Source organism: Lissotriton vulgaris, chromosome 2_1, assembly GCF_964263255.1.
Source record: "Lissotriton vulgaris chromosome 2_1, aLisVul1.2, whole genome shotgun sequence".
In the NCBI taxonomy this organism is placed as follows: domain Eukaryota; kingdom Metazoa; phylum Chordata; class Amphibia; order Caudata; family Salamandridae; genus Lissotriton; species Lissotriton vulgaris.
The window spans coordinates 701431189-701455553 of NC_141687.1; the positions used below are offsets into that span (position 1 = coordinate 701431189).

The 24365-nt window shown below is 46.0% G+C and overlaps 1 protein-coding gene across 1 annotated transcript in view; it reads left to right on the top strand.

The window, feature by feature from the left end:
* GALNT18 (polypeptide N-acetylgalactosaminyltransferase 18) overlaps nucleotides 1-24365 on the top strand; it is a 1615994-nt gene that overhangs the window by 717564 nt on the left and 874065 nt on the right. Inside the window, exon 3 of the mRNA XM_086955949.1 lies at nucleotides 19366-19532. Within this exon, the coding sequence (XP_086812075.1) occupies nucleotides 19366-19532 (167 nt within the window). The remainder of the gene's footprint in view (nucleotides 1-19365; nucleotides 19533-24365) is intronic.

Below are 24365 nucleotides of genomic sequence, written 5' to 3' on the forward strand. Positions count from 1 at the left end.
CCCGATTTTTGCAAATTGGGAGACGCTGATAATTGAACCCCGACACCCGTGGTTTGGTCAGATTATTATTTGATCTCTTTTAAGGTGGCGGTACCGGTAGTTAACACACAGGGCAAGGTGAAAATCAAGGAGAGACGCAGGAGGTGGGTAGGCTTCTCCACAGAGATGTTCACCAAGGCCCTTGGCCAGGGTGGGCCTCCGGGTGATCTTGAGATATAGTCAGCTTGTGAGGCTCTAGACAGACGCAATATGGAGGCACTTGATAGCACTGCGCCCTGGTCGAGTAAAGGACCAAGGAGGCAAGCAAAATCTGCCCCATGGTTCGGGCCGAACTTCGGAAAGAGAAAGCGGCATGCAAGCGCCTTGAGAGATGCTGGAAGAGAGGTTTTTCAGCGACAGACAGGAGCGAATATAAAAATAAGGGATACCATGCCCTAATTAGAAAGACCCGGGCGTCCTATTACAGTAGGAGGATAGAGGGAGTTGTTGTCGGTTTTTAAAGAAATATCTGACCTTTTCAGCACTGTTGCTCCGATGACAGGGTCCGAGGAATCCTGCAATCGGGTGGCAGAGTTCTTTGCTGACGAGGTGGAGAGGATCTACTCCTCCTTCCCGGATGCGGCCAGAGAAGGTTGCATGGTAGAGGAGACTCCTATCAACTTAAAGGGAATGGAGTGTCTAACGACCTTCAGTGTCCCTTCTCGGGACGCCATATGCGTAATAACTGATAATATCAAATCGGGTTCCCTTAAAGAACCTGCATCACCTAAAGAATTGAGAGGCAGTGTGGAGATCCTAGAGCCATACATCAGACACCTACTAGAGCTCTCTATTAACTCAGGAAAGGTACCGAAAACTTGGAAGGAGGCAGTGGTGCTCCCCTTGAAAAAAAAGCCTAACGTCAGCATGGAGCAATTAGATAACTTGCGTCCTATCTCACTTCTACCTTACTTCGCTAAGATCATGGAGAAGGCTGTTAATAATTAGCTGACAGCCCACATTGAGGCTCATAAGCTGCTCCATCCCACCCAATCGGGCTTCTGTGCACTCCATTCGACACTGCTCCTGTCTACAGAGACCTTACGGAAATTTGTGGACGAGGGTCAAACGGCGGCACTGATTCTGCTGGATTTAAGTGCCGCATGTGGCACTGTAGCTCATCACACGCTGCTGCAGTGTCTAAAAAGGGGAGGAGTGGTGGGTAAAGCGTGGGAATGGCAGGAGTCCTTTCTGCAAGACCGCAGTTTTCCGCAGTTTTCAAGTGGCACAGAGACCCTACCGGTCCAAAGACATCAGCCTGAAACAGGGGGTGCCACAAGGTCCAATCTCAGCCCAACTGTTTTTAATCTTTATGTAGCACCTGTGGCGGAGATCACGGAAAAATTCGGGGTGGAAGTCATGTCCTACTCAGACGACACTCAACTGGTTGTGGCTTTGACACAACCAGAGGAGCAGGTTGCCAGCAATTACACTACTTGTCTGCAGGAACTGACTGTTTGGATGGAGAACAATTCCCCTAAACTAAATGGAAATAAGACAGAGGTGCTGATTGTTGGGAAGGTTCCTTCGGTGTGGACCTCTGCTTGCTGGCCTCAAGTGCTGGACCCTCTACCCTCACCTAGCGATCAAGTTAGGAATCTGGGGGTATGGCTCGATACTAAGATATCGCTTGAGCACCATACAAGTAAGTATGGGCGGGATATTCGTTCCGCTCGCGAATTTGCGGATTTTCTGTGATTTCGCGATCCGCGAATCACGTGAAATCGGGTCAAAATCCGCGAATTCATGAGCGGGACGGATTTTGCTCAGGAAGCACTTACAGGGTTACAGCAGGTGCCCAAGTTGAAGCTAATTTCTTTGTAACATTTACAAAATGGTTACAAAGAAATAAACTTCAGCTTGGGCACCTGCTGTAACCCTGTAAGTGCTTCCTGAGCGGCGCCTCCTTGCCTACTTGCAACTATTCTCTGACCATGCTCTGACCCTCGAAGCAGGGTCAGAGAATAGTTACAAGTAGACAACGAGGCTCCTGCAGGGAGCACGCTTACAGATATAGATAAAGCAGGTGCCTGAGTTGAAGGCCAAATTCAGTAACTCCTTAATCAGCCCAAAAAAAATGTGCGTTTTGTCGAGACTGGGCAGGTGTGTGTTCTCCCCATATCTACCGTCGACAATTAGCTATGATGCTTGATGGAGGCCTTTGCATCCTTGACTTTCACAAGCTCTATCCCCGTGCAGTTCCGGTGACCACAAGCTTCTTTCTCCCCGGATCTGCTGCTCCGATCGGTGCCTGTCCTTTTATACACAGAGGAGGCATGTGAACTCGCATTGAAGCCCGCCCGTTTGCCCCCCCAACACACACTAGTGGTGTGCACCATCTTCCCGCCCCTTAGCCACTATGATGGACAGCTCACTCGAGGGACCCGGCGCCCTTCAGCACGATGACAAAGTTAATCAGCCCCAAAAAAAATTGCGCTTTGTCGAGGCTGGGCAGGTGTGTGTTCTCCCCATATCTACCGTCGATAATTAGCTATGATGCATGATGGAGGTCTTTGCATCCTTGACTTTCACGAGCTCTAACTGAAGGACTGGGTTATTTAAGACCCAGCGGTGCCAGGGGACAACACCTGAAACCTTCGTGGGTAACCTGCTCCGGCGTACGAATGACAGAGACACGGGACACTTCCTTCGGCGTCAAAGATTCGAGGTTTATTTACTGCAGGGAACACAGAAGTCACAGGAAGTACAACGAGTGTAAGTTCGAGGAGACTGCTTCAAATTGCTACTGTGGATCGCTCCTTTTATACAGATTTCTCCCATAGGGTTGCATGGTACACAAAGGTTTACAACTCAGTTCCCATAATTATCCCCGAGAGGGGTCACTTTGGTCACTTTGATATATTCAAGGTCCGGGGCATAAGTGCGGAAACATTTGGCGGTTCCCAACTGTAAAAACCCATCTTCCCACCATTAGTACATTCCAATCGGCAGTAAAACAGATCGAAGAAGGAACAAGGACAGGTGCAGAGGAAGAAGGAAACAGTGGGGAGATCGAAAAGGGTGTAAAAGGGGAGGTATCGGGAAACACGAGCTACAGGCATAAAAGGGACGTGCCTAATGAGATGCACGGCTGAGACAATAAACCAGCACGGCAAGATGAGCCTCGAGCGGGGCCATCTGCCTTACAGTATCATCCCCCTCATCATAAAGACACTTTCAAAGGACATGTGTCTTCCGCGGATGTCTTGGGAATCCCAGGGTCGCGAAGCGGACAACGTCCGTTCGCTGGCTACTTGAGGGCAAGAGACAAAATGGATGCCGTATCTAAGATGGAACCCGTGGGTACAGATAGAGAAACCCACGTAACAGACGAACGGTTTAGGTTAGTATAACGAAACTGCGTACACCCACTAAACTCGTCATTTGCGGTTCGTAGATACCAGACTCGACCATATTCGTGCGAGTCAAAAACACCACTTACAATTGTCACGGAACCTCAGACGCTCCTTTTGCCCTCATGTAGGCAAGTACTAGTCGGAATCATACTCGATATTCATCAGACCATCCAGATGTTGCTGTAACATAGCTCTGTCCAACCGAGCTCCTTTGGTAACAGGCGGCTGTCTTATACACGTTGTAGCACAAAGGCCACATAAGGCAGGACCACACTGCACACAAAGGCAACACGTGAACAGGAACGCCACAACAACTCCGATAATCATCAGAATCTTCCAACCCCAAGTCGACATCAGGCCCCAAAACCACCCAAGTAGCGTCCAATCCCCTACATCCACGTGTATGGATTCAGAGATCTTATGCAACTTTGAGATGGCTTGATAGACGGTCGGAGCGTTATCTGGAATGAAAATACAGCAGCTCGAATGGATCACCGTACATACCCCACCTCGATCTGCTAAGATCACGTCTAAAACCATACGGTTTTGTAACGTCATAAGCCTATCCGCCTGAAGTTCTGTGGTGATATTACCAAGGGCACTGGCAGTAATATTAGCTGTCGATTCCACCACTCGAGTCAACTGTCTCAGGTTCCTACTATCAACCATAGGCCCCCAAAACGGGAGGAAACCCTTGAAAAAGTCTCCTGCCTCTTGACCGGCAGTGTCCTCTTCGCTAATTACGCCTCTCACAACTCTAATTTTGTGATAGTCTGCGTCTACAGTGAACGTCGAATGCAACAGGTTTGCGATAAAACATGAGCCCACAAAGTCGGAGGGCAACCATGCATACGCACGATCATGACAAACAAAGTATGTACCCTTGGCAGCCAGAAACACAGGGGACGAGACCATCGGCAGAATGTAATTTTCGGTGCAAGCACTCTCTCCAAGTCGAGCTTTCGATCTTCGGCCACGACCCATTAGACAAAAATTACCAATGTGGGGTACGACCCATATCGGAGGCGAGCTTTTAAGCTGTTTTTCACTCGTGAGCACACTATACTCGACCTTACTCAGGACCCTATAGGCTTGTACCTCTTCCTCTGGGATGAGCGATGGCTCATAGATATCTCTATCTAAATCTTCTATCGCTATGGACAAAGGCTTATGATACGAGCCAGGGCCAAAGTAGGGAGAACGTGGCTCTCGACTGGGATAAGAATCTAGTGCGCTTCGAAACATTGTTTGGAATGCTCGAGCTGAACCCTGGGAACTATACGGTAAGACCAGATATGGAATTCCCTTATCCGTGGTATGTGGCATCAACCCACACACCCAACAATTAGTAGTATTAACCACTAGCTGGTGCTGATGAAGGAGCTGAATAAAGGAATTATTTCGGAATTCTGCACGTCTAGCCTGCTCGTGTTCAGGTAGGATATGGAAAGAATGAGGGGATGCAGTGGAGGTAAGTTTAGGGTCAGAAGTAGGAGTAGGTATGGCAGAAGGTAAGAAGTACGACATCATGTAATACACCCCACCCGCCAATAGTGCAGAAACGGTCAAAAGCAATACGAATATTTGAAACATAAAACATTTGGTACGACTAAGTTGTTGTAGTTTGAATCTTTGCGCCTGAGCTTCTTCCAAGTCCATCAGCTTTGAAAACGCCATCCCTATGACCGTCCGCAACGTTTCTTGACGCACTTCGTTCTGTGTAGCAGTAGTCAATCCCTAGGAGTTCCCAGGAACCGACGGTCTTTAACCTAGCGTCAAGACCTACTAACCAGAAGGAAGTACACGCGCGGCCCTACGGCCTTTATTCACAATGTATATGCAAAATGTCTCTCAGCTGTGGAAGCAAAAATACAGGTGGAACGAAACTCAATATATACAAAAATAATTACAATGATACGGGTGTTCAGACTGATCGTGGAAAACGGGATAATGCAATTTGTCAAGGGACAGAACGAAATCTTTTATTTGTCCTTAGTGCTGGATCGCAAATAGTATCGAGTTTTCCCAGGACGTGTATGTTCATCAAACAAAGGATCCGATGAGGGAACAGAGTTCTGTCGATCAGTCGAATGTTCTGGTCTTGAGTCTTTTGGTGACAAATGTTCAACAATGTCCTTCTGCTGCACTGAGGATTCTCCGACAGGTTGTGCGTCGCTAAAAGGTACAAAAGCCGGCAATCCTTCGGATTCAGCTGAAGCAATGCCCCTCCTCACCCACGAGTCTGCCGGTAAAGGGATAGGAACTTTTTTCGTATGGGTGGCATGCACCCAATTTTTCCGGCCCTCTAAACGGACAGCAGTTCTCGTGGCAAGGAGGACCTGGTAGGGTCCAGTGAAGCGGGGTTCCAAATTCTTCTTACGGGCAAAGTTACGCGTTACCACCCAGTCTCCGGGTTGGAGCTGGTGGCCTGGACCCTCCGTCTGCGTCGGCAATGCTTCGTAAACCTGTTGGTGAATTAACCTCAGTTTAGCAGTCAGATCATGAAGATAGTCAATCAACATTGGATACTCAAGACTAGAGAACACACCCGGTCTAGGGACCCCCCAGACATTTGCAGGACGACCGAACACTATTTCATAGGGACTAAGCCCTACTCGGGAGTGTACGGTTGCCCTAGTTGACAATAAAGCTAAGGGTAAAGCATCAGGCCACGAAAGACCAGTCGTAGCCTGAATCTTCGCTAGCTTTAGCTTAAGGGTGCCGTTATACCCTTCAACCAAACCAGCTGACTGGGGATGATTGGCGCTATGGAATTTTTGATTAATTCCAAGGCCCTTACACACACTCTTCATCACACTCCCCACAAACTCACTTCCGTTATCAGACCATACAATCCGAGGCATTCCATACCGAGGAAAGTATTCCTTCAGTAGGATTTTCGCAGTCGACAGAGCAGTATTGTCTTTAAGAGGGTAGGCTTCAATCCATCAGGAGAACGCGCAAACCACAACTAGAACATATTTCAAGTTGTTGCATCGCTCCATATGGATGAAGTCTAATTGAATCACCTCAAAAGGACACGAAGGGGGAGCAAAATGGCCAGGAGGAGTTGGGGTTCCCTTACCAGGATTGTACAACATACATACCATACAATTCTTAACCAACCGTTCAGCACATTTCGTGATACCATCATTCTTCCACACATGGGACAACAACTTACAAATACCTTTCACACTAATATGTGCTAACCCATGCGCCATTGTCACAACAGCTAGCACATACGCATCGGGCAACATCCATCTCTTATGTTCATCAACCCAACAACCATTCGCATCCAACTTTCCCGTACTTTCTTTCCACTTCATCTTTTCAGTCTCGGTGGCCTCATTTTGAATTGCTTTCACACTCTCAATAGTATCTTCACACATACTAGTCTCTGTAGGCCACCTAACCGAACTCGTCACATACATTCTAGTGCTAAGGTTCCGGGCAGTCTCCTTAGCAATCTCATCCGCAAATGCATTACCACGACCAACATCATCCGTCACCTTACGATGTGCACTACATTTAACAATCGCTACCTGCTTAGGCAACGTAAGTGCATCCAAAAGATCATTCACAAGTTGTCCATGCTGAATCTTCGTACCATGCGACGTCATAAAACCTCTCTCTCTCCACAATCGTCCAAAGCTGTGGGCGACGCCAAATGCAAATTGGCTGTCGGTAAACACATTCACACGTTTCCCTTTCGCCAACACACACGCTCTTGTTAGAGCGATCAGCTCTGCAGCCTGGGCAGAGTTCTGATTCAATCTCGCAGTTTCCACGACAGTATTAGGCATGGGCGGAAAATCCGTTCCGCTCGCGGATTTTGCGGATTTTCGGGAAATCCGCAATCCGCGAGATTTGCGAATCTCCCGCAAAATCCGCAAATCCGCGAGCAGCGGATTTTGCTCGCACTGCTCGCACTGTTCGCGTGAGTTCGCGTGAGTTCGCGCCCCGCGAATAAGTGCAAAATTGCAGAAATACGATCTTAGCAAAACTGAAAGTAACTACTTACCAGGTTCAAAAGTTCAGGCTCATCATTAGTAGCCATTTCCTGTAGTGCTTCCTGAGGGGCCCCTCCAGAGTTCAGTTGCCAGTTGAAACTATTATGTGACCCTGCTCTGAACCTCAGAATAGTTACACATATGCCACAAAGGTCCTGAATTACAGCTAAGGGAGACAAGCAGGAGCCAGGCTGGAAGTTAAAATCCATTAATCAGCCCCTAATTCATTATTGTCAGTTGGGAGCAAGTGCAAAAGATCACTAATCAGGGCGCACTAAGGAAGCAGGTGCCAGCTAAAAAAATATTCTGTGACACATTAATCAGCCCCAAATTAATTCAGGTCACTTGAGGCAGGGAAGGTGTGCTTTGCTTTGCCGAAAATAATGTACACTGGACAACCAGAGGGTGTGGTGATGAAACAGAGGGTGGCATGGGTGGGCCAGAGGGTGGCATGAGTAGTCAGAGAGTGGCAGTGGTGACAGAGAGTGGCAGTGATGAAGAAGAGTGTCCCAAACAGGCTGGACACGTAGAAACAACAAGTTCGCGAAACTTGCGACCCGACAGGTAAGTTCGCAATTTGCGAAAGTGTACAAAACCCTCGCGAACTGGCAGAAACACGGGCGAACACAAAAAAAAAAAATCCGCAAATTCGCGGGAATTCGCGGATTTTGAGGATTGCGAATCCGCAAATCCGCAAAATTCGCGAACGCGAGATCCGCAAAATTCGCTCATGCTTAGACAGTATTCAAAGTTACGACAGCATACGCAGTAGTCACATCACCATTCGGCAATTTAAAACACGAACCATCCACATACAAGGTCCCATCGGGATCTTCCAAAGGGGTGTTTTTAAGGTCCACCCGACCTTTTGTTTCCTCTTCAGTCCTCAAATAGCAGTCATGGGCTGCTATTTCATCTGACTCTGTGCTAATTGGTAACAAAGTCGCCGGATTCAGAACATTGCAACGTTTTATCTGAATATGACTTGCCAACAGCGTCAACTCGTACCCCGACAATCTCGCACTCGTCAAGTGCTGGGTTTTCGTTCGATTCAAAAGAGTATCGACTGCATGCGGAACCATCACCGTAAGCATATTATCCATGACCAATCCTGCTGATTGTCGGATGGACACCGCAGCTGCCGCTGTTGCTCTCAAGCAACTCGGCAATGCTCTAGCTACCGGGTCCAAGGTCGAGGAAAAATATGCACATGGACGCTGCTTACCACCAAAAGGTTGCGTTAAGACACTCAAAGCACAACCTTCCCTCTCGTGAACGTATAATGTAAACGGCTTACTGTAGTCAGGGGTACCTAACACAGGAGCCGAACACAATGAGTCACGCAATTCAGAAAAACTCTTCTGACATTCCTTCGTCCATGGTAAAGGAGTTGAAACATCCTTGCACGTAAGAGCCACCAATGGTTTCGCTAGCAATGAAAAATTTGGAATCCATTGCCTACAATACGACGTGATACCTAAAAAGGCACGTACATCTCTTTGGGTTGTTGGCACAGTCATTCGCGCAATTGCTGCAACTCTCTCTGGGGTCAACCGCCTTCCCTCCTTTGACAATAAGTGACCTAGATAGGTTACTTCTTGACAACAATATTGGAGTTTAGAAGGTGACACCTTGTGATGTAAGTCACAGAGATGTTGCAGCAACGACACCGTAGCAATTTTGCAAATGTCCTGAGTATCTGCAGCCACCAATAAGTCATCGACATATTGGATTAAAGCCGCACCAGCCGGCAACGAAAAAAGCATCCAGTTGACCCTTCAAGGCTTGACTGTAAATCGATGGACTCTCACAGTAGCCCTGAGGAGCACGTTTAAACCGGAAGCTGCTACCACCAAGAGAGAAACCGAAAATGTCTCTGCTTTCTTCGGCAATCGGAATGCTAAAGAAAGCATTCTTCAAATCGATCACTGAAAACCAAGACGCAGAAGCTGGAATCAGAGTCAGTAGCGCCGTGATGTCAGGCACAACAGGAAACTGAGGAATCACAATTTTATTTACCTCCCGTAAATCAATAACAAAGCGATAAACAGGCGGTTTCGAAGGATCAGTTTGTTTTAGAATGGGCAGTACAGGGCTGTTGCACACGTTTCCCCGCGTCTCTTCAATAACATCTTTCTCGATCAGATCATAGATGATCGCTAACAGTGCTCGTTCACCATCAAGAGAGATTCGATACTGGGGAATACGTGGCAATCGTGCATTAGATTTCAGCTGAACAACATAAGGGGAGATGTCAAGAAGGCCCACATCATTGGGACCCGTTGCCCACAAAGATGCAGGAAGAGAACTCAATTCCGGTGGAAGCTTATCGAGAGACAAGTACATAGGAGAGACAACCCTCTCACCTAACGTAAGCTTTACACCCGCAGGAGAACAATACAAAGTTGCATACAAACGTTTCAGCAAATCCAGGCCCAAAAGATTTTCACCACAACCAGTAGTCAAAATCAACGGCGCTTGAAGCTCACGAGGCCCAATTGTAAGGGGCAAAGGGCGCGAAACTGGATTGCTAACGGGGGCGCCAGAGAATCCAACGGAAACATTTGTTAAGCCAGACAAAGGTGCGCCAGGGAGTTTCGAATGCATTATGGAACTTTTCGCTGCACCAGTGTCCAACAGAAAAGGCTCAACGACGCCCGATGTAGCAACTGCGACGTAAGGCCCTCTCTGATCAACCGGAACTGATACCACTCCCTCTCCTTGTCTATGGCTGTCCTAGTAATTACCGTCGTCAGTTCCCTGATCGACGTAATAATCGTCTACGTTGTACTGCGCAGATCGTCCTTGCGATGATCCACGTTGATCAAAACAGTTATTGGAATTCGATGAGTTATCTGAACGATCATTTTGAGCACCACGACCCCTACCACGTGATGTCTGCTGAGAACCACCACGACCTCCTCTAGATGAGTTACCACTATTACGATCGTTTAGAACAGGACAATTGAATTTTAAATGACCCTCCTGTCTACAATAGGCACACTGATTGTACCCTAACGAAGATCTTTGGGAAGAGGAGTCATTTCGAGATTGTGATCTATTAGATTGCGACTGCGATCTATTTTGCTGCGAAGCATTCTGATTCGAACGCGGAGGATACGCCTGCTGTAACAACACTTTGGTTTTAAGTTCTTTCGTCTTCTTATCAGCGCGGTCGTTCTCCTCTTTCTCTCTGTTCTCATAATACTGTGCCGTAGCCAATATTTGAGCCGAGGTAGAAACGGCCCACGCACTCTCAGAGTTTTTCAATTTATTGCTCAAGTCGGGCAATAAGTTAGAGACAAATTTATCCACAAACAACCGTTGACCACCCTCAGTGCCCATATCCTGACCACTATGGTCGATAAATGCCTCCTCAAATCTCGTAAAGAAATCAGAGACACTCTCGTCTTTCTTCTGTTTACAGGCTGACAATTTGTCCCAGTTCACCCTCATTGCTGGCATAAGTGTTTTCATTAATGTAATTATTCTCTGAGGGAGAGCAGCAATCAACTGCTCGGGTTTAGCACCACCAGTTTGCAACCCATCCGCCGCTATAATGGCAGCCCAATCACCACCTAATTCGTTTGCATGATTTTCCTGACGAATCTTAGCCCATACCGGTTGCGGTACGACGTTGCCAAACAGCATATCAATATCGGCAAGATTCATTATCGTAGCGTCGACAAGCTGCGACAATTCTTTATAATACCCTGCAGGATTTTTGCGAGGGTCAGGCAAAGATTGCTTCACCTGTAATACTTCTGATCGTTTCCATGGGAGATGTATCCATACTCTCTGGAAATGCGGCGGAATAATAGGAACAGCGGCATTATCACCTGGCATCCACACTGGTGGAACTTCGCGCATGGGAAACTGACCAGACGCATCTAACTGTCTCTCAACATCCTCAACGAACAAGGCCTGAGGTATAGGAGAGGGTCAGAAAGATAACAACCGCTCAACAGCGCGTCGAACGTTGGTATCCACTATCATTCCGCTCGAGAACTGAAGCTGCAGATCAGACAAAGCGGTCAACACATCATCAGACGCATCGGCAGAAATCTGGTCGCGAAGAACCTTGCACATTTCCTCGAACACGTACCTCTGTGTCGGTACATTAAATTGACAGAACGTTTCAAGTACAGCACGTGGAGGATTTCTAAGAGGGTGCGTCATCCAACCCATAGCCATGTTATATAACGCAGCACGTTCCCTATTACCGGGAAGCTGACTACGTCTTTGAGGACCGTCCGAACCAGCGGACCCAAGGACAGGACCAAGAGAATTGAAAAAGCTAGCCGCAACCGGAGGGGTACGACATCGAGTAGAAGGAGAAGTATAGCATAAGGGATTAACAAGAGAAGAGGTAGAGGCAGAAGAAGCAACAGGAGTAAGTAAAGTAGGAGCAGTAGCGGGAGCAGGAGTATGTGGAAGCGGAGGAGCAGTAGGAACAGCAGTAGGCAAAGGAGCAGGAACAACCGGAAGAGCAGGTATAGGTTGAGGAACAGGTTGAGGAACAGGTACAGGGGGAACCACAGGAAGCGCGGTACCCTGTACATACGGAGGTGGCGACTTCATAAGATAAGACATTAAAGGATCCTCAACTAATTCTTCCTTTTTATCCAACTCCGTTGGCAAAACAGGATAGCATTTATCTATGGACATACGCTGTAGCCTATCAAAAACTTCCTTTTCCTTATCCTCCTTATCACGCTGAAACTGCTCTGCTTTCTTTACAATAGTAGCAACACCATCTCTCTGATTGCGTTTAGTCTGTCTGATCTCTTTCTGTCGGGCTTCTTTACGCCACAACCGAAAGGCATCAAACATGGCCGGCCTTGACTTTTTCTCAAACAATTTAGCCTCAAGATTATCTAAGATCGTGGTCTCAAAACTACCATGAGGTGGCCAACTAAGGGCACCATCTTTTTTAGTGTAACGAATCCAATATTCATTAAAAGTAATCGGGCCTAGCCCGTGCTTACTGTAGAGCTCATAAGTGGGAGTTCCAACCGGAGGTATCGGACAAGAGTCCTCCAGTCGGGAATCCGTACCACAACGTCTGAAACAACTAAACAGAGTACTACGACCAGGCATCTTGCACACTAGCCGAGTTTCACAAACTTCAAGGGTTACGGGATTTACCAAGTCCCAGTAAAGAGCAAAAACCCTCGGTCTTTGGCGGCTGCAGTCGTCAAATATCACAACAAAGTACCAAGAACCACAAATGCAATGGAACCATGCAACAACTAAGCAACCACAACCAAGGACTCTGGGAGCGACCCACAAATACTTAACTCAAAGATCGATGGCGTCACCAGGAAGGCCCGTCAATCGTCTCGCTATACCAAGGTCTACGCCAGGCGCCAAAACAGATCTACAGTCAGGGCAGCAGTCCGTCGCAGCCGTCAGGAGGCGGGAATCTTCGCGGGAAAAGTCTTCGGGCCACTTATTTCGACAACAGGATCGATGAAGCGGAGTGCACCTTCCCTCGGAGATTTCACACGAAGTACCTCACGATCGTCGGGCTTGGACCGGTACCACTGATGCAGCCCAACGTTGGGCGCCAACTGAAGGACTGGGTTATTTAAGACGCAGCGGTGCCAGGGGACAACACCTGAAACCTTCGTGGGTAACCTGCTCCGGCGTACGAATGACAGAGACACGGGACACTTCCTTCGGCGTCAAAGATTCGAGGTTTATTTACTGCAGGGAACACAGAAGTCACAGGAAGTACAACGAGTGTAAGTTCGAGGAGACTGCTTCAAATTGCTACTGTGGATCGCTCCTTTTATACAGATTTCTCCCATAGGGTTGCATGGTACACAAAGGTTTACAACTCAGTTCCCATAATTATCCCCGAGAGGGGTCACTTTGGTCACTTTGATATATTCAAGGTCCGGGGCATAAGTGCGGAAACATTTGGCGGTTCCCAACTGTAAAAACCCATCTTCCCACCATTAGTACATTCCAATCGGCAGTAAAACAGATCGAAGAAGGAACAAGGACAGGTGCAGAGGAAGAAGGAAACAGTGGGGAGATCGAAAAGGGTGTAAAAGGGGAGGTATCGGGAAACACGAGCTACAGGCATAAAAGGGACGTGCCTAATGAGATGCACGGCTGAGACAATAAACCAGCACGGCAAGATGAGCCTCGAGCGGGGCCATCTGCCTTACAGTATCATCCCCCTCGTCATAAAGACACTTTCAAAGGACATGTGTCTTCCGCGGATGTCTTGGGAATCCCAGGGTCGCGAAGCGGACAACGTCCGTTCGCTGGCTACTTGAGGGCAAGAGACAAAATGGATGCCGTATCTAAGATGGAACCCGTGGGTACAGATAGAGAAACCCACGTAACAGACGAACGGTTTAGGTTAGTGTAACGAAACTGCGTACACCCACTAAACTCGTCATTTGCGGTTCGTAGATACCAGACTCGACCATATTCGTGCGAGTCAAAAACACCACTTACAATTGTCACGGAACCTCATATCCCCATGTAGTTCCTGTGACCACGAGCTTCTTTCTCCCCGATCTGCTGATCTGATCGGTGCCTGTCCTTTTATACACGGAAGAGGCATGTGAACTCGCATGGAAGCCCGCCCATTTGCCCTCCCACACACACTAGTGGTGTGCACCATCTTCCCGCCCTTTAGCCACTATGATGGACAGCTCACTCGAGGGACCCCGGTGCCCTTCAGCGCGATGGCAAAGTTAATCAGCCCAAATAAAATGTGCGCTTTGTTGAGGCTGGGCAGGTGTGTTTTCTCCCCATATCTACCGTCGAAAATTAGCTATGATGCTTGATGGAGGCCTTTGCACCCTTGACTTTCACGAGCTCTATCCCCGTGCAGTTCCTGTGACCACAAGCTTCTTTCTCCTCATCTGCTACTCTGATCGGTGCCTGTCCTTTTATACACACAAGAGGCATGTGAACTCGCTTAGAAGCCCCCCGTTTGCCCCCCCCCCACACACACACTAGCGGTGGTGCAAAATCGCCAAAAAAATCAGAGATTTTGCGGGGAAATCCGCGAATTCGCAGATTTTTTTGCGATTTCGCGAACCGCTGATTCGCAAAATTCGCCCATACTTACACACAAGATGGGTGGCAGGCACATGTTTTGGCATCCTGAGGGGTCTCAGGAAGACATTGGACCTACTGCCAACGACAGCCAGGAACACCATGGTCCATGCCTTAATAACATCAAGGCTAGACTATGGGAATGTCCTCTATTTGGGTGCTAATACCAAGTGTACTCTGAGGCTGCAGCGTATACAGAATGCGGCTGCACGCTTGGTCCTGATGCTGCCTAAGAGAGCCCCTTCAAAGAGGGCGCTGAAAACACGACACTGGCTTACGATTAGGGAACGGGTGCTGTTTAAAGCCTTATGTGTTAGTTACCGAATCATACAGGGGAAAGGGTCCATCTAGCTCCATAACCTGCTAACACTATATAATCCTACCCGGCAGTGGAGATCTAGCAGGACGGGGCAGGTCCAGGTTCCAAAATTCAGGAGAGTGAGGATCGGAGGGCTCTCCTTTTGTGTTCTGGCAGCTCAACAGTGGAACAGACTTCCTCTGAAACTTCCGCTGGAGACGTCAGAGCTGGCATTCCGCAAAGAGCTGAAAACTCACCTCTTTCCCAAAGAGTAGGCCGGGGCTAGGTAGGGGGTGGGTGGGATGAAATATGAGCTTGAGGTGCTCTGGTTAAAGCCGCACTGCAGCGCGGAGACACACTAGCCTAGTGTAACCAGGCGCTTTATAAATTCAGTTATTATCATTATTATTATTATACTACTACTAACAACAGGAATTTGCTACAGGAAAGCTGAAGCAACTGGCACCTTAAAAGCTATTTATTTTGCCAACCTACTACATAAGAGTTTCCTCTAACTTGTTCCCTCCCAGAGCTTGCCCATGTCCTCCTCTTTCCTGCATTCCTGTATTTTTCTCTACTCTTTATTAAACAGGCTACACCATTCATGGGACAGTAGTTTGTAATGAATTAATTTTAGAAAACTGAAAAAGGTCCCTTCTATTTCCAGGTGGTCCATAGACGCACATGTGGCCCAGAATACTGGCAGACAGTACAAAGGGTTAGGACAAGAGAATGCCAACTTTCTAAAAGTGAAAAAACAGGGGAATTTTTACCTAAGCCTCTGCGAATGAATTTAAACACTGAATGTTCTTCGGATAAACACCACTTTATTTGTTTACCCAGACAATTGGTTTTGTCATTGATTTCTTATGATTTGTCTTGTCTTTTTATAAACAGAAAAGGAAGATTGCCATCAACCTCACATATAGCCATATGTGAATTACATTACATTGTGTGAATATTTACAAAAAATGTGAAACACAAAATATGTGAAAAAACATTTACATCACAAAGTGCTCAACATTATACACACACATGGACAATGAATTAACCAAAGCAATCAATTTAGCAGTCCTACGGCTCAAGGGTGACCGTTATTCACATAAGACCCCTGGCCAATCCCGCTGGCCAAATCGGCAAAGCTGAGCAATTCAAATACAACAATAGTTCCAAATTCTAATCTCAAATGCACAATAAATGTCCGAAATTAGAAAGCCGACGCGTTTCGAATCCTGTTAGCTGATTCACAGGAATCTCATCAGGGCAGTATAATTCTAGTCCATGGGCACTATTTCTAAAACAGAAAGGGGAAAGTACGTTTTAATCAAAAGTGAATAGTCCTCAAGCCATTTGTTTTGCTGTAAATAACATGGCGGGAGGTGGCATACCTTGTGCACGAATTATTCAAAATTCCTTTTAACTCATTGAAGACGATGTCTTATGCTGTGGGTCCGCGCTGAAACAGAGCGGAAGATTGGTCAAAATGGCACGTTCAGAAAGCAAAGCATCTAAGCTAGTCATGAGGCAGGGAGCTGGGTTACCTTAAAATATCTTAGTCCGGCGGCACGCTGCCTGGTCCAAATTAAACCTGTCGTTGTCCGGGTTGTTTATCTGTGGATTTAAGTTATGCCAATAAATGTGGGATCTCTGCAGCTTCAATTCTCAAAGTGACTGACAAGCATTGCGGAGACTTACTTTTATTTGTTTACGGAGGCGCTAACGTTCCTCTCCGGGTTTCCGCCAGTAGTGCTGTCAGAAAAGAAGGGGGGCAGGTCACTACGATGGACACATCTATGCGTGTGGAAAACAAAGGGGGTGAGCATCTAGCGGCGCCAAAGCTTACCGGCGGTATTCGGAATGCGGCGTCCCGCGTTCACACTGCTGCACGGCCCGCTCTCGGTGTGGTTGTCCGAGGCTGTGCCTGAATTGAGTACATGTGCAGTGTTGACGGATGTTGACCAATCAGGATCATGCCGGTCCCGATAGTATTATGGTGCCTTATGGGGATTGTAGTTCCCAAGCTGGATCCCGTTTCTTAAGATCTATTGATTTCACTCAAAGTATTCAACCCTTTGTTGACACTATCAAATTTGAGAATGAGATAAGACTCTTTTCGCAGCAGCATATTTTCAACCTCGGACTGGTGTTTTGCATCTATCTTGGCCAGTACTGTCCACTTGAAATCAGTTTCACCATGCTTCTTTTCCATAAAATGGTCAACCATTGGTGCGGACAGCACTCTCTTTTTTATTCGAGAGCGATGTTGGGTTATTCTGACATTGACTGCCTGGCTCGTTTTGCCAATGTAAACTCTGTCGCACGGACAGACCACAGCATAGACAACATCTTTTTTCTTGCAATTTGTAAAAACCTGGTGTTTCCATTGTATGCCATTGTGAGAAAAGACACTGCCCTCAATCGTGGTTGTACAAGAAACACAATTCCCACATTTGTGGTGCCCACATATTGGTTTTAAGTTCCACTGTGTTATTAAGTCACTTTTCTGTGGCGGGATGTAACTGTCCGCTTTGATCAGCTGTTGTCCTATGCTCGTGTTCTTGCGCATTGCGAAAATTGGTTTAGCTAAGGGATACTCCAAAGTTTCTAATAGATGCCAATTTTTTAAAATGATGCGTTTGAAATGGTTAGTGTGTTGACTGAAGGTAGTAACACACACTAGTTTGTCTGACTCACATTTTTCCTTTACCTTGAGTAAAGACTCTCTCGGAGGGAATCTGGCTCTGTTTTTTGAGTGTTTTAGAAGTTTTTTGGGGTACCCACGTTTCGCCATTTTGCTGCAAAAGGATGTTGCATGCGAGTCAAAATCATGTTTGGCTTAATTCATGCCACCGAGACATCAAATTCACCCTAAATTCCAGTAAACAAAAAATGACCTTTCTTGACGTCACAGTAAGTGCCATTGAAGCAAAGTTGACGGCCTCCTTGTACAAAAAGGAAACTGATCGAAACACAATTCTCCACTATCAAAGCTCACATCCACAAAGTTTGAAGGAAAACTTACCGTATGGGCAGCTGCTCAGGATCAGACGAAATTGTACAAATATATCTGATTTTGACTTGCATGCAACATTCTTTTCCCACGTCATCTCAGATACCCCGGAAGCCTTGCTCCCTCCCCTAAGCCAATCACAATACTGCAATGCAGCGTTGTAATCGGTCTGAGTGACATGGATCAGCATTCAGCTGGGGAATTGGGGCCTTGGCATGTTCTCCACAAAGGCTGTAATGCAGCCTGCATGGAGAACGTGCGAAGTGCGCATGACTGTTTGACTGGCTCAAGAGGGTCATCCAAACAGTCAGTGCGAACTTGGAGTGGGCAAACCACTCCTCCCCTGCTCTGGGAGCAGAGCAGCTCATCCCACCCTGCAAAGCTGCGCAATAGGAACAAATACACTGATAATAACCTCGTTATTATCATTTTATGTTTTCTTTCTTTCACTGCTTTGCAGTAGTGGGGCGACGCTGCTCTGCCTTAGTGGAGGAGCCACCACTGGTTATCACTTATTAAGTGTAATAAGATAATCCAATGACATTGTATGGGAGAGATCGGGTTTGTAATTGTGAAATATGACTTTGGGAGCTTTTCCCTACCATGACATGTACAACTTAAGTGCATATGTCCTGCTTTTTAAATACATTGCCCCCCTGCCCCCCATATGCATTTGGGGCACACCTTAGAGGGACTTATATGTATTAAAAAGGAAGGTTTAGGCCTGGCAAAAGGTTACATTTTCCAGGTGTAAAATGGCAGTTTAAGACTCAAGGTTACTTTAGCGGGTGGCACAATGAGTGCTGCAGGCCTACTAGTAGCCTTAAATTAACAGGCTCTGGCTACATGTAGTATCCTTTACAAGGCACTTACAAGTAAATGTTTTAGGGGGAGAGCGCAAGCATTTTAACACAGGTTAGCAGTGATAGTCCTACAGCCAACAAAAAGGAAACCTGCATAATAGGAGGGGTGAAAGTAAAATGTTTCGGGGACTACAACCCAAGGCTGTCAGTTTTAACAGGCAACTTGACCTATTTGCCTATTGTGTCTTACAGTAGTACTATGCTATAAGTCACCATTAAAGAATGGTTGTGTGCCAAACACCGCCCGTGCTCTGCTGGGGCAGACAGGACTCATTTTCTTGAGGTTATTCCGGTTGCAAATGATCACACCTTCAAATTTAACTGAAATACTTTGTTTTTACAGTGCTAGTAGAAACAAGGCAAAAACTGCCCAGATTAAAAGCAGGACTACTCTGCTCTGCCATGGGACCTCATTTTCACTGACTATCGCAGGGAAAAGTGACATGGACGGCCTGTTTTACCTCGCAGCAAATGGGACCGTAATTTGTACCTATTTCCATTTGCCCAGGTGATACAATGTAACCAGTCACCAAAAGCTGGGTTGAAAAACTCACTGTAATCATGGGTAAATGTCCACCTACAAATTACGAGGTAAAAGTGATAAATTGAAATTATTCTAAGACTGTATCATGGTGGGAACGCTTCTTTAAATGCCCTTCATTCTGCAGATAACAAATCACATTTGAACCTTTCTTTTTTTTCCTAGATGCAAAAACCTCACATATCCAGAAAATCTTCCTCAGGTCAGTGTTGTCTTCATATTCGTCAACGAAGCTCTCTCAGTGATTCTGCGATCTATTCATTCAGCCATTGACAGGACACCTCCTCATCTGCTGAAGGAGATTATATTAGTGGATGACAACAGCAGTAATGGTGAGTCATTCTTGAAAGAGCCCAGTGCCCTTAACTCCAATGACACTGTACAGTAATTGTTAAAAACATTGTTAAAGCTTTGTTTTGTATGATTGATTTTGCTGCTGTACTCTTGATGCAACATGCGGATTAATAGATTTAATTTTACCCATGGCATGAATGTGTTCCCGTGCCATTCTTATGATGGATCTTTATTTTAAAAGAGATGTATGCATGAATATTTTGCCAATGTTGTTATCCCTAACAGTGGACGTGGTCATGATCCACATCTGCAGGAAATGATCAATATAGAGAACACATTACAATTGTATGTAAAGCTGTTTATCTGTATGGGTGGTTAAGCATTAAAGTAAAAAAACAACTGGCTTATGGCCAGGGTAAGCACTGGAGAGGTGGCGTCTGACTGTTTTCCTGTGGAGCGGGGCACCCGTCAGGGTTGCCCTCTTTTGCCTCTGCTCTTCGTGTTGGTAATAGAACCACTGGTGGCCTGGGTGAGGGCTGACGAGATCCTAGAGGGCATCCGGTGGTCCGAGGGGGTCTGCGATAATATCTTGTTATATGTTGACAACGTCCTTCTGTTTCTCGCTAATCCTGACGTGTTGGGGCTTGGGGCGCTTGAAATTCTGACTACATTTGTATCATACTCTGTCCTTGTGCTGAACACTTGTCAGTCAACGGTCTACCCTGTACCTCTGTGCCCGGCAGCCTGGCCATGGACGTCCGAGTTACAGGTCCTTCCCCATGGGTTTAAGTACTTCAGGGTTTATGTCGCCACTGATGCGGCCCCGTCCATTAATCAGAATTTGGCGCTGAAGTTGCTCCACCTCAGAAAAGACGTTACGTTTTGGTCTGCTCTGCCTTTATTCCTTTCGGGACACTCAGCCATCTTCAAGATGGTCTCCCGCCCATGCCTCCTTTACCATTTGCTGATCCACCCCTTCCCACTGTCATCTGGCTTTTTTAAGAGTGTCGATATATGTTGATTTGGTCTCTGCTTTGGAGTGGTGTAATGCCCCGTATAACTCTTTGGAAATGTTGCAGGCCGGCCCTGGAGGGGGGTATAATTGCGCTAGATATGCTCATATACTACTGGGCCGAACACCTATTGGTAGTGAAGACTGGTGGTTCACAGGCTTTATTGATCCGCCTTATGTGATGGAGGAATGGAAACTGGGAGAGCGAGACATCGCTTATGAGCTATATGGGGGGGCTACCTGGCTCATCATCCACCTGCTACTCGTGTGCTGTTTGTAATCAGTAACGCGGCCCTTAGGAGGGTGGGATGGGCAGACTGAGTTGCGTTAGAGACTTCATTATGGTGAGGTACCAGACTGCTGCAAGTGGAAGCCTTGCCCCATGAAGGGGGTCGTGGGCAAGGTTGGGGCGTTTAAATCTTTTCAGGACTTGCAAGACGAATTAGACCTGCATCGTACCCATTTCTTTCATTAGCTCCAGCTATGGCATGCTCTCTTCCCCACAATACAAGCATTAAGCAATATCCTCAAGTTTTTCCCGCTGGAGGCTAAAATTATGCTGACACCTCCAGGAGCACAAGCTGTCAAAGTTCTATAAAATCTTACTGCACAACATGCCGGACCCCTGGTAGGGGTTCGGACAGCTTGGGAAGGTGACCTGGATCAGCTAGATGATGATGATTTTCAGGAGGCAGTGGAGGCCCGCAGAGAAGCGGTGATAGCCTCCCAGTTCTGGATGATTCAATCGCGGACAATCCATATGGTGTATTTCAGAAGATCCAGACTTCACAGTATGAGCCTCATCCCGACTGGTGAATGCTTATGATGCGGCAATCCTTTGGGCGACTTTCTCCATAAGTTCTGGCACTGCCCACGGCTGGTCCACTGTTGTGGAATGTGCTGAGGAAGCTCAAAGGGGTGCTGGGATGGGCTGTCCCCCAGGATTCCAAATTTACGCTTCTGCATATTACTTATTACCTCACCTGGGGGGTACATGATACCAAAGGGCACGCCTGTGGCTGGCTTAATTGTTACCAAGAGAGACATTGCTAGGGCATTGAAGGATGCAGAGATGCCTGCAGTGGAGGCGTGGGCAAAGGGCATGGATCACTGCATGGAGCTGGAGCGCCCGATCTTTCTTTCACGGGCAGAAAATAGAGGGATCCATCAGGAGCCGCATTAAGGTGGGCCAGGTGAGCCGGGGGACCCCGGGGAGCATGGACTGCTGTATTTCTATCATATGGTCATGAGTAATGGGTTTAGACACTGTTATTTTATTGTCTCTGGTTTTGATGACCTCTGTGTGGGAACAAATACATATATGTAATACTCTTTTTCTGGTATAGTACAGTGGTATTATATATGGATGTCATATTGAGTGCACTGTTTTTATTTATCTAAAAATCCAAAAAATATTGGGGGGAAAAACTTCATTATAAATGTTTCATTCAGTGAACCGATCATGCAAAGCACAGTACGATTATGAGAACGAAGCTGCTCCCGAACTAACATCTTAACATAGACATCTGCTTTATGAAGGTGTTGATTAGTTTCGATATTATTGGACACCAAATAATGGTGAACTAAGTTCAAATTAAGAACAAGTTCTGGTAAAGTCAGTAGGTTTAGCTTTATCTAGCAGACTTTGGCTTTGCCAATGCTTTTTTTGTTTGACTGCCTTAAAGTATAAGCTCACAAAATACATTCAATGATGGCCACGCATGCACAGGTTGCAATCTTTGAATGTTTTTTTACCCCATTTAAAGGTAGGTACTTCCAGGAGTGCCCACGCCGGATGCGGTGCACTTGAAGTACCAGCAGGGTCTGGGTTACTCAGTAGCAGTGATTGGGGAGCTGCAAGACTCTCACAAAAGTCAAAGATACCACAGGAACATTTAATAAATAATATTAAAAAGGACACATTTGCCCAACAGTCCATGGCCTTGAAGAAGCCTGCGCTTTTTGAAGGTGTTCACCTTTTGCTGAAGCTTGATACCATCATTCACACTGAGAGGAGCTAGTGGTTGAAATCAGCTGAACCATTTCTGTGTGCTGCATGCTATTGAGGGAAGAGGCAAACAATAAATGAAACAGTAGTCCAGATGATTAAGCTGCCTGAGTAAAATCTTCTATATGCCTATATGTACATGTATGTCCCTATTAAGAGGTTCATTGTAAAAACAAAAATGTCAATCACTGTCAAAGTCAATTGGTCTGGAGTTGATTAGCAGCCTTTTGGCTTTGTCAATGCTTGCTTTGTTTTGTCATAGTTTTTCCAATCCTTTATTCCTAGGGAAACTAAATCCTGTCAATATAAAAAAAAACCTGTGGATTAAAGTACAGTTATTCTTTGGTCTCAAAAAGCACACGTTGCAATAGTAGTCTTTGACAATGAAGGAAAGTACTTTGTGTGTGGATGTGCTCCTTGTGGAAGGGCAGGGTGCCTTCACTCACAGTGACGTTAACCAATGGATGAAGCTGGCTCGCCTATTGCTCCATGCTGTATGCTGTAGTGAGCACAAGAACAATGTGAATGACACAATAACAGACCAATCGATGAAGTGGGCTGGCTGTAAGCAGCTAAAAGTAAGTATATAATACATATAATGTTAGGTAAAACAAAAGGACGGACCTAAAAATGATATTGTCATTAGGAATCTGCATTCCTGAGCATGGCTCCAAAGAACTCTTTGCAGCTGCTCCTCAGTCTGCCAATCATATATTTACGTTTAGTCTGCTAAGATTCTGAAGTTTGGGGTTAAAATATCAAATAAAGCACTTTGAAAAACCTTGCAAAAATGAACATGTATTGTATGTGATGTGACCCAATTAACATTCAAAAAACAGAAAACGTTATTGAAGGTAATGCAATAGGTTGTAGCCAATAGATCATGTTGCAGTACTACGCCTATGGCTCATAATCCTGCTTTGTTAATGTATCCTTTGGAAAAACAAATATGTTACACAGGTTTTTCAGCTATATGTACTCAGCGCCAGGATGCCCGTAGGGTTGCAGAGCGCTCTATAAATGCTATAAATAAAATAAAATAATATTGAATCAATAGCACGGTTTTGAGTTGTGACACAGGAAAAAGAAACCTGATGATTGTATCCTGTTGGCCTATGTGAAGTTCAATGAGAGATTATTTACATGGGATGATGCCAGATTGCTTAGATGGGAGCATCAGAAATATTTCTGATTTTTCAAATGACTCATTGTCAAAGCCTTCCGATTTTAAACGATCATTTGCAGCATGAAATTAATGTATTTCAATTTACTGGCTTGAATAGCCTGTTTTTCTTTTTTTATAATCTGTAATCTATTAGGTGATTTTACGTAATTCTTATCGTCCCTGTTTGCCCGTCTTTAAATTATAATTTAACAACCTCTCATTCGTGCGTGTAAGTGTTTTCACGGTCCGTTTCAGAATAGTTTGGAGGAGGGCAATCCTGAAATAAAAATGGCACTGAATTTGTGAATGAAAACTTTCTAATAACTTTTCCTCAGTGTGAGGATTGTAGTGTATGTTTTGGCATGGCTGTGCGACCTTCCTGTGCAATACACTTGCAAAACCGTCTTGGGCCCAGTCAGGCTCATTTGTAAACCTTTAGCTCCACCCCAGTTATCTGTGGCTGCGAGCAGAAAGGCTTTAACAAGGGAACTAATGTAAAGAATTTAGAAGCACCAAACAATGTAATAAGAAAGTCACACAACACCAAAGAAATCCAACACCAATTTATAAAAATAGATTATATTTTAATGAATGTTGCAACACAAAACGCTAGAATCCACTAGGGGGTTCAAGAGATATAGATTTTTATGTAAAATATAAATCTCTGCTTTTTAGACCAAAGTGCA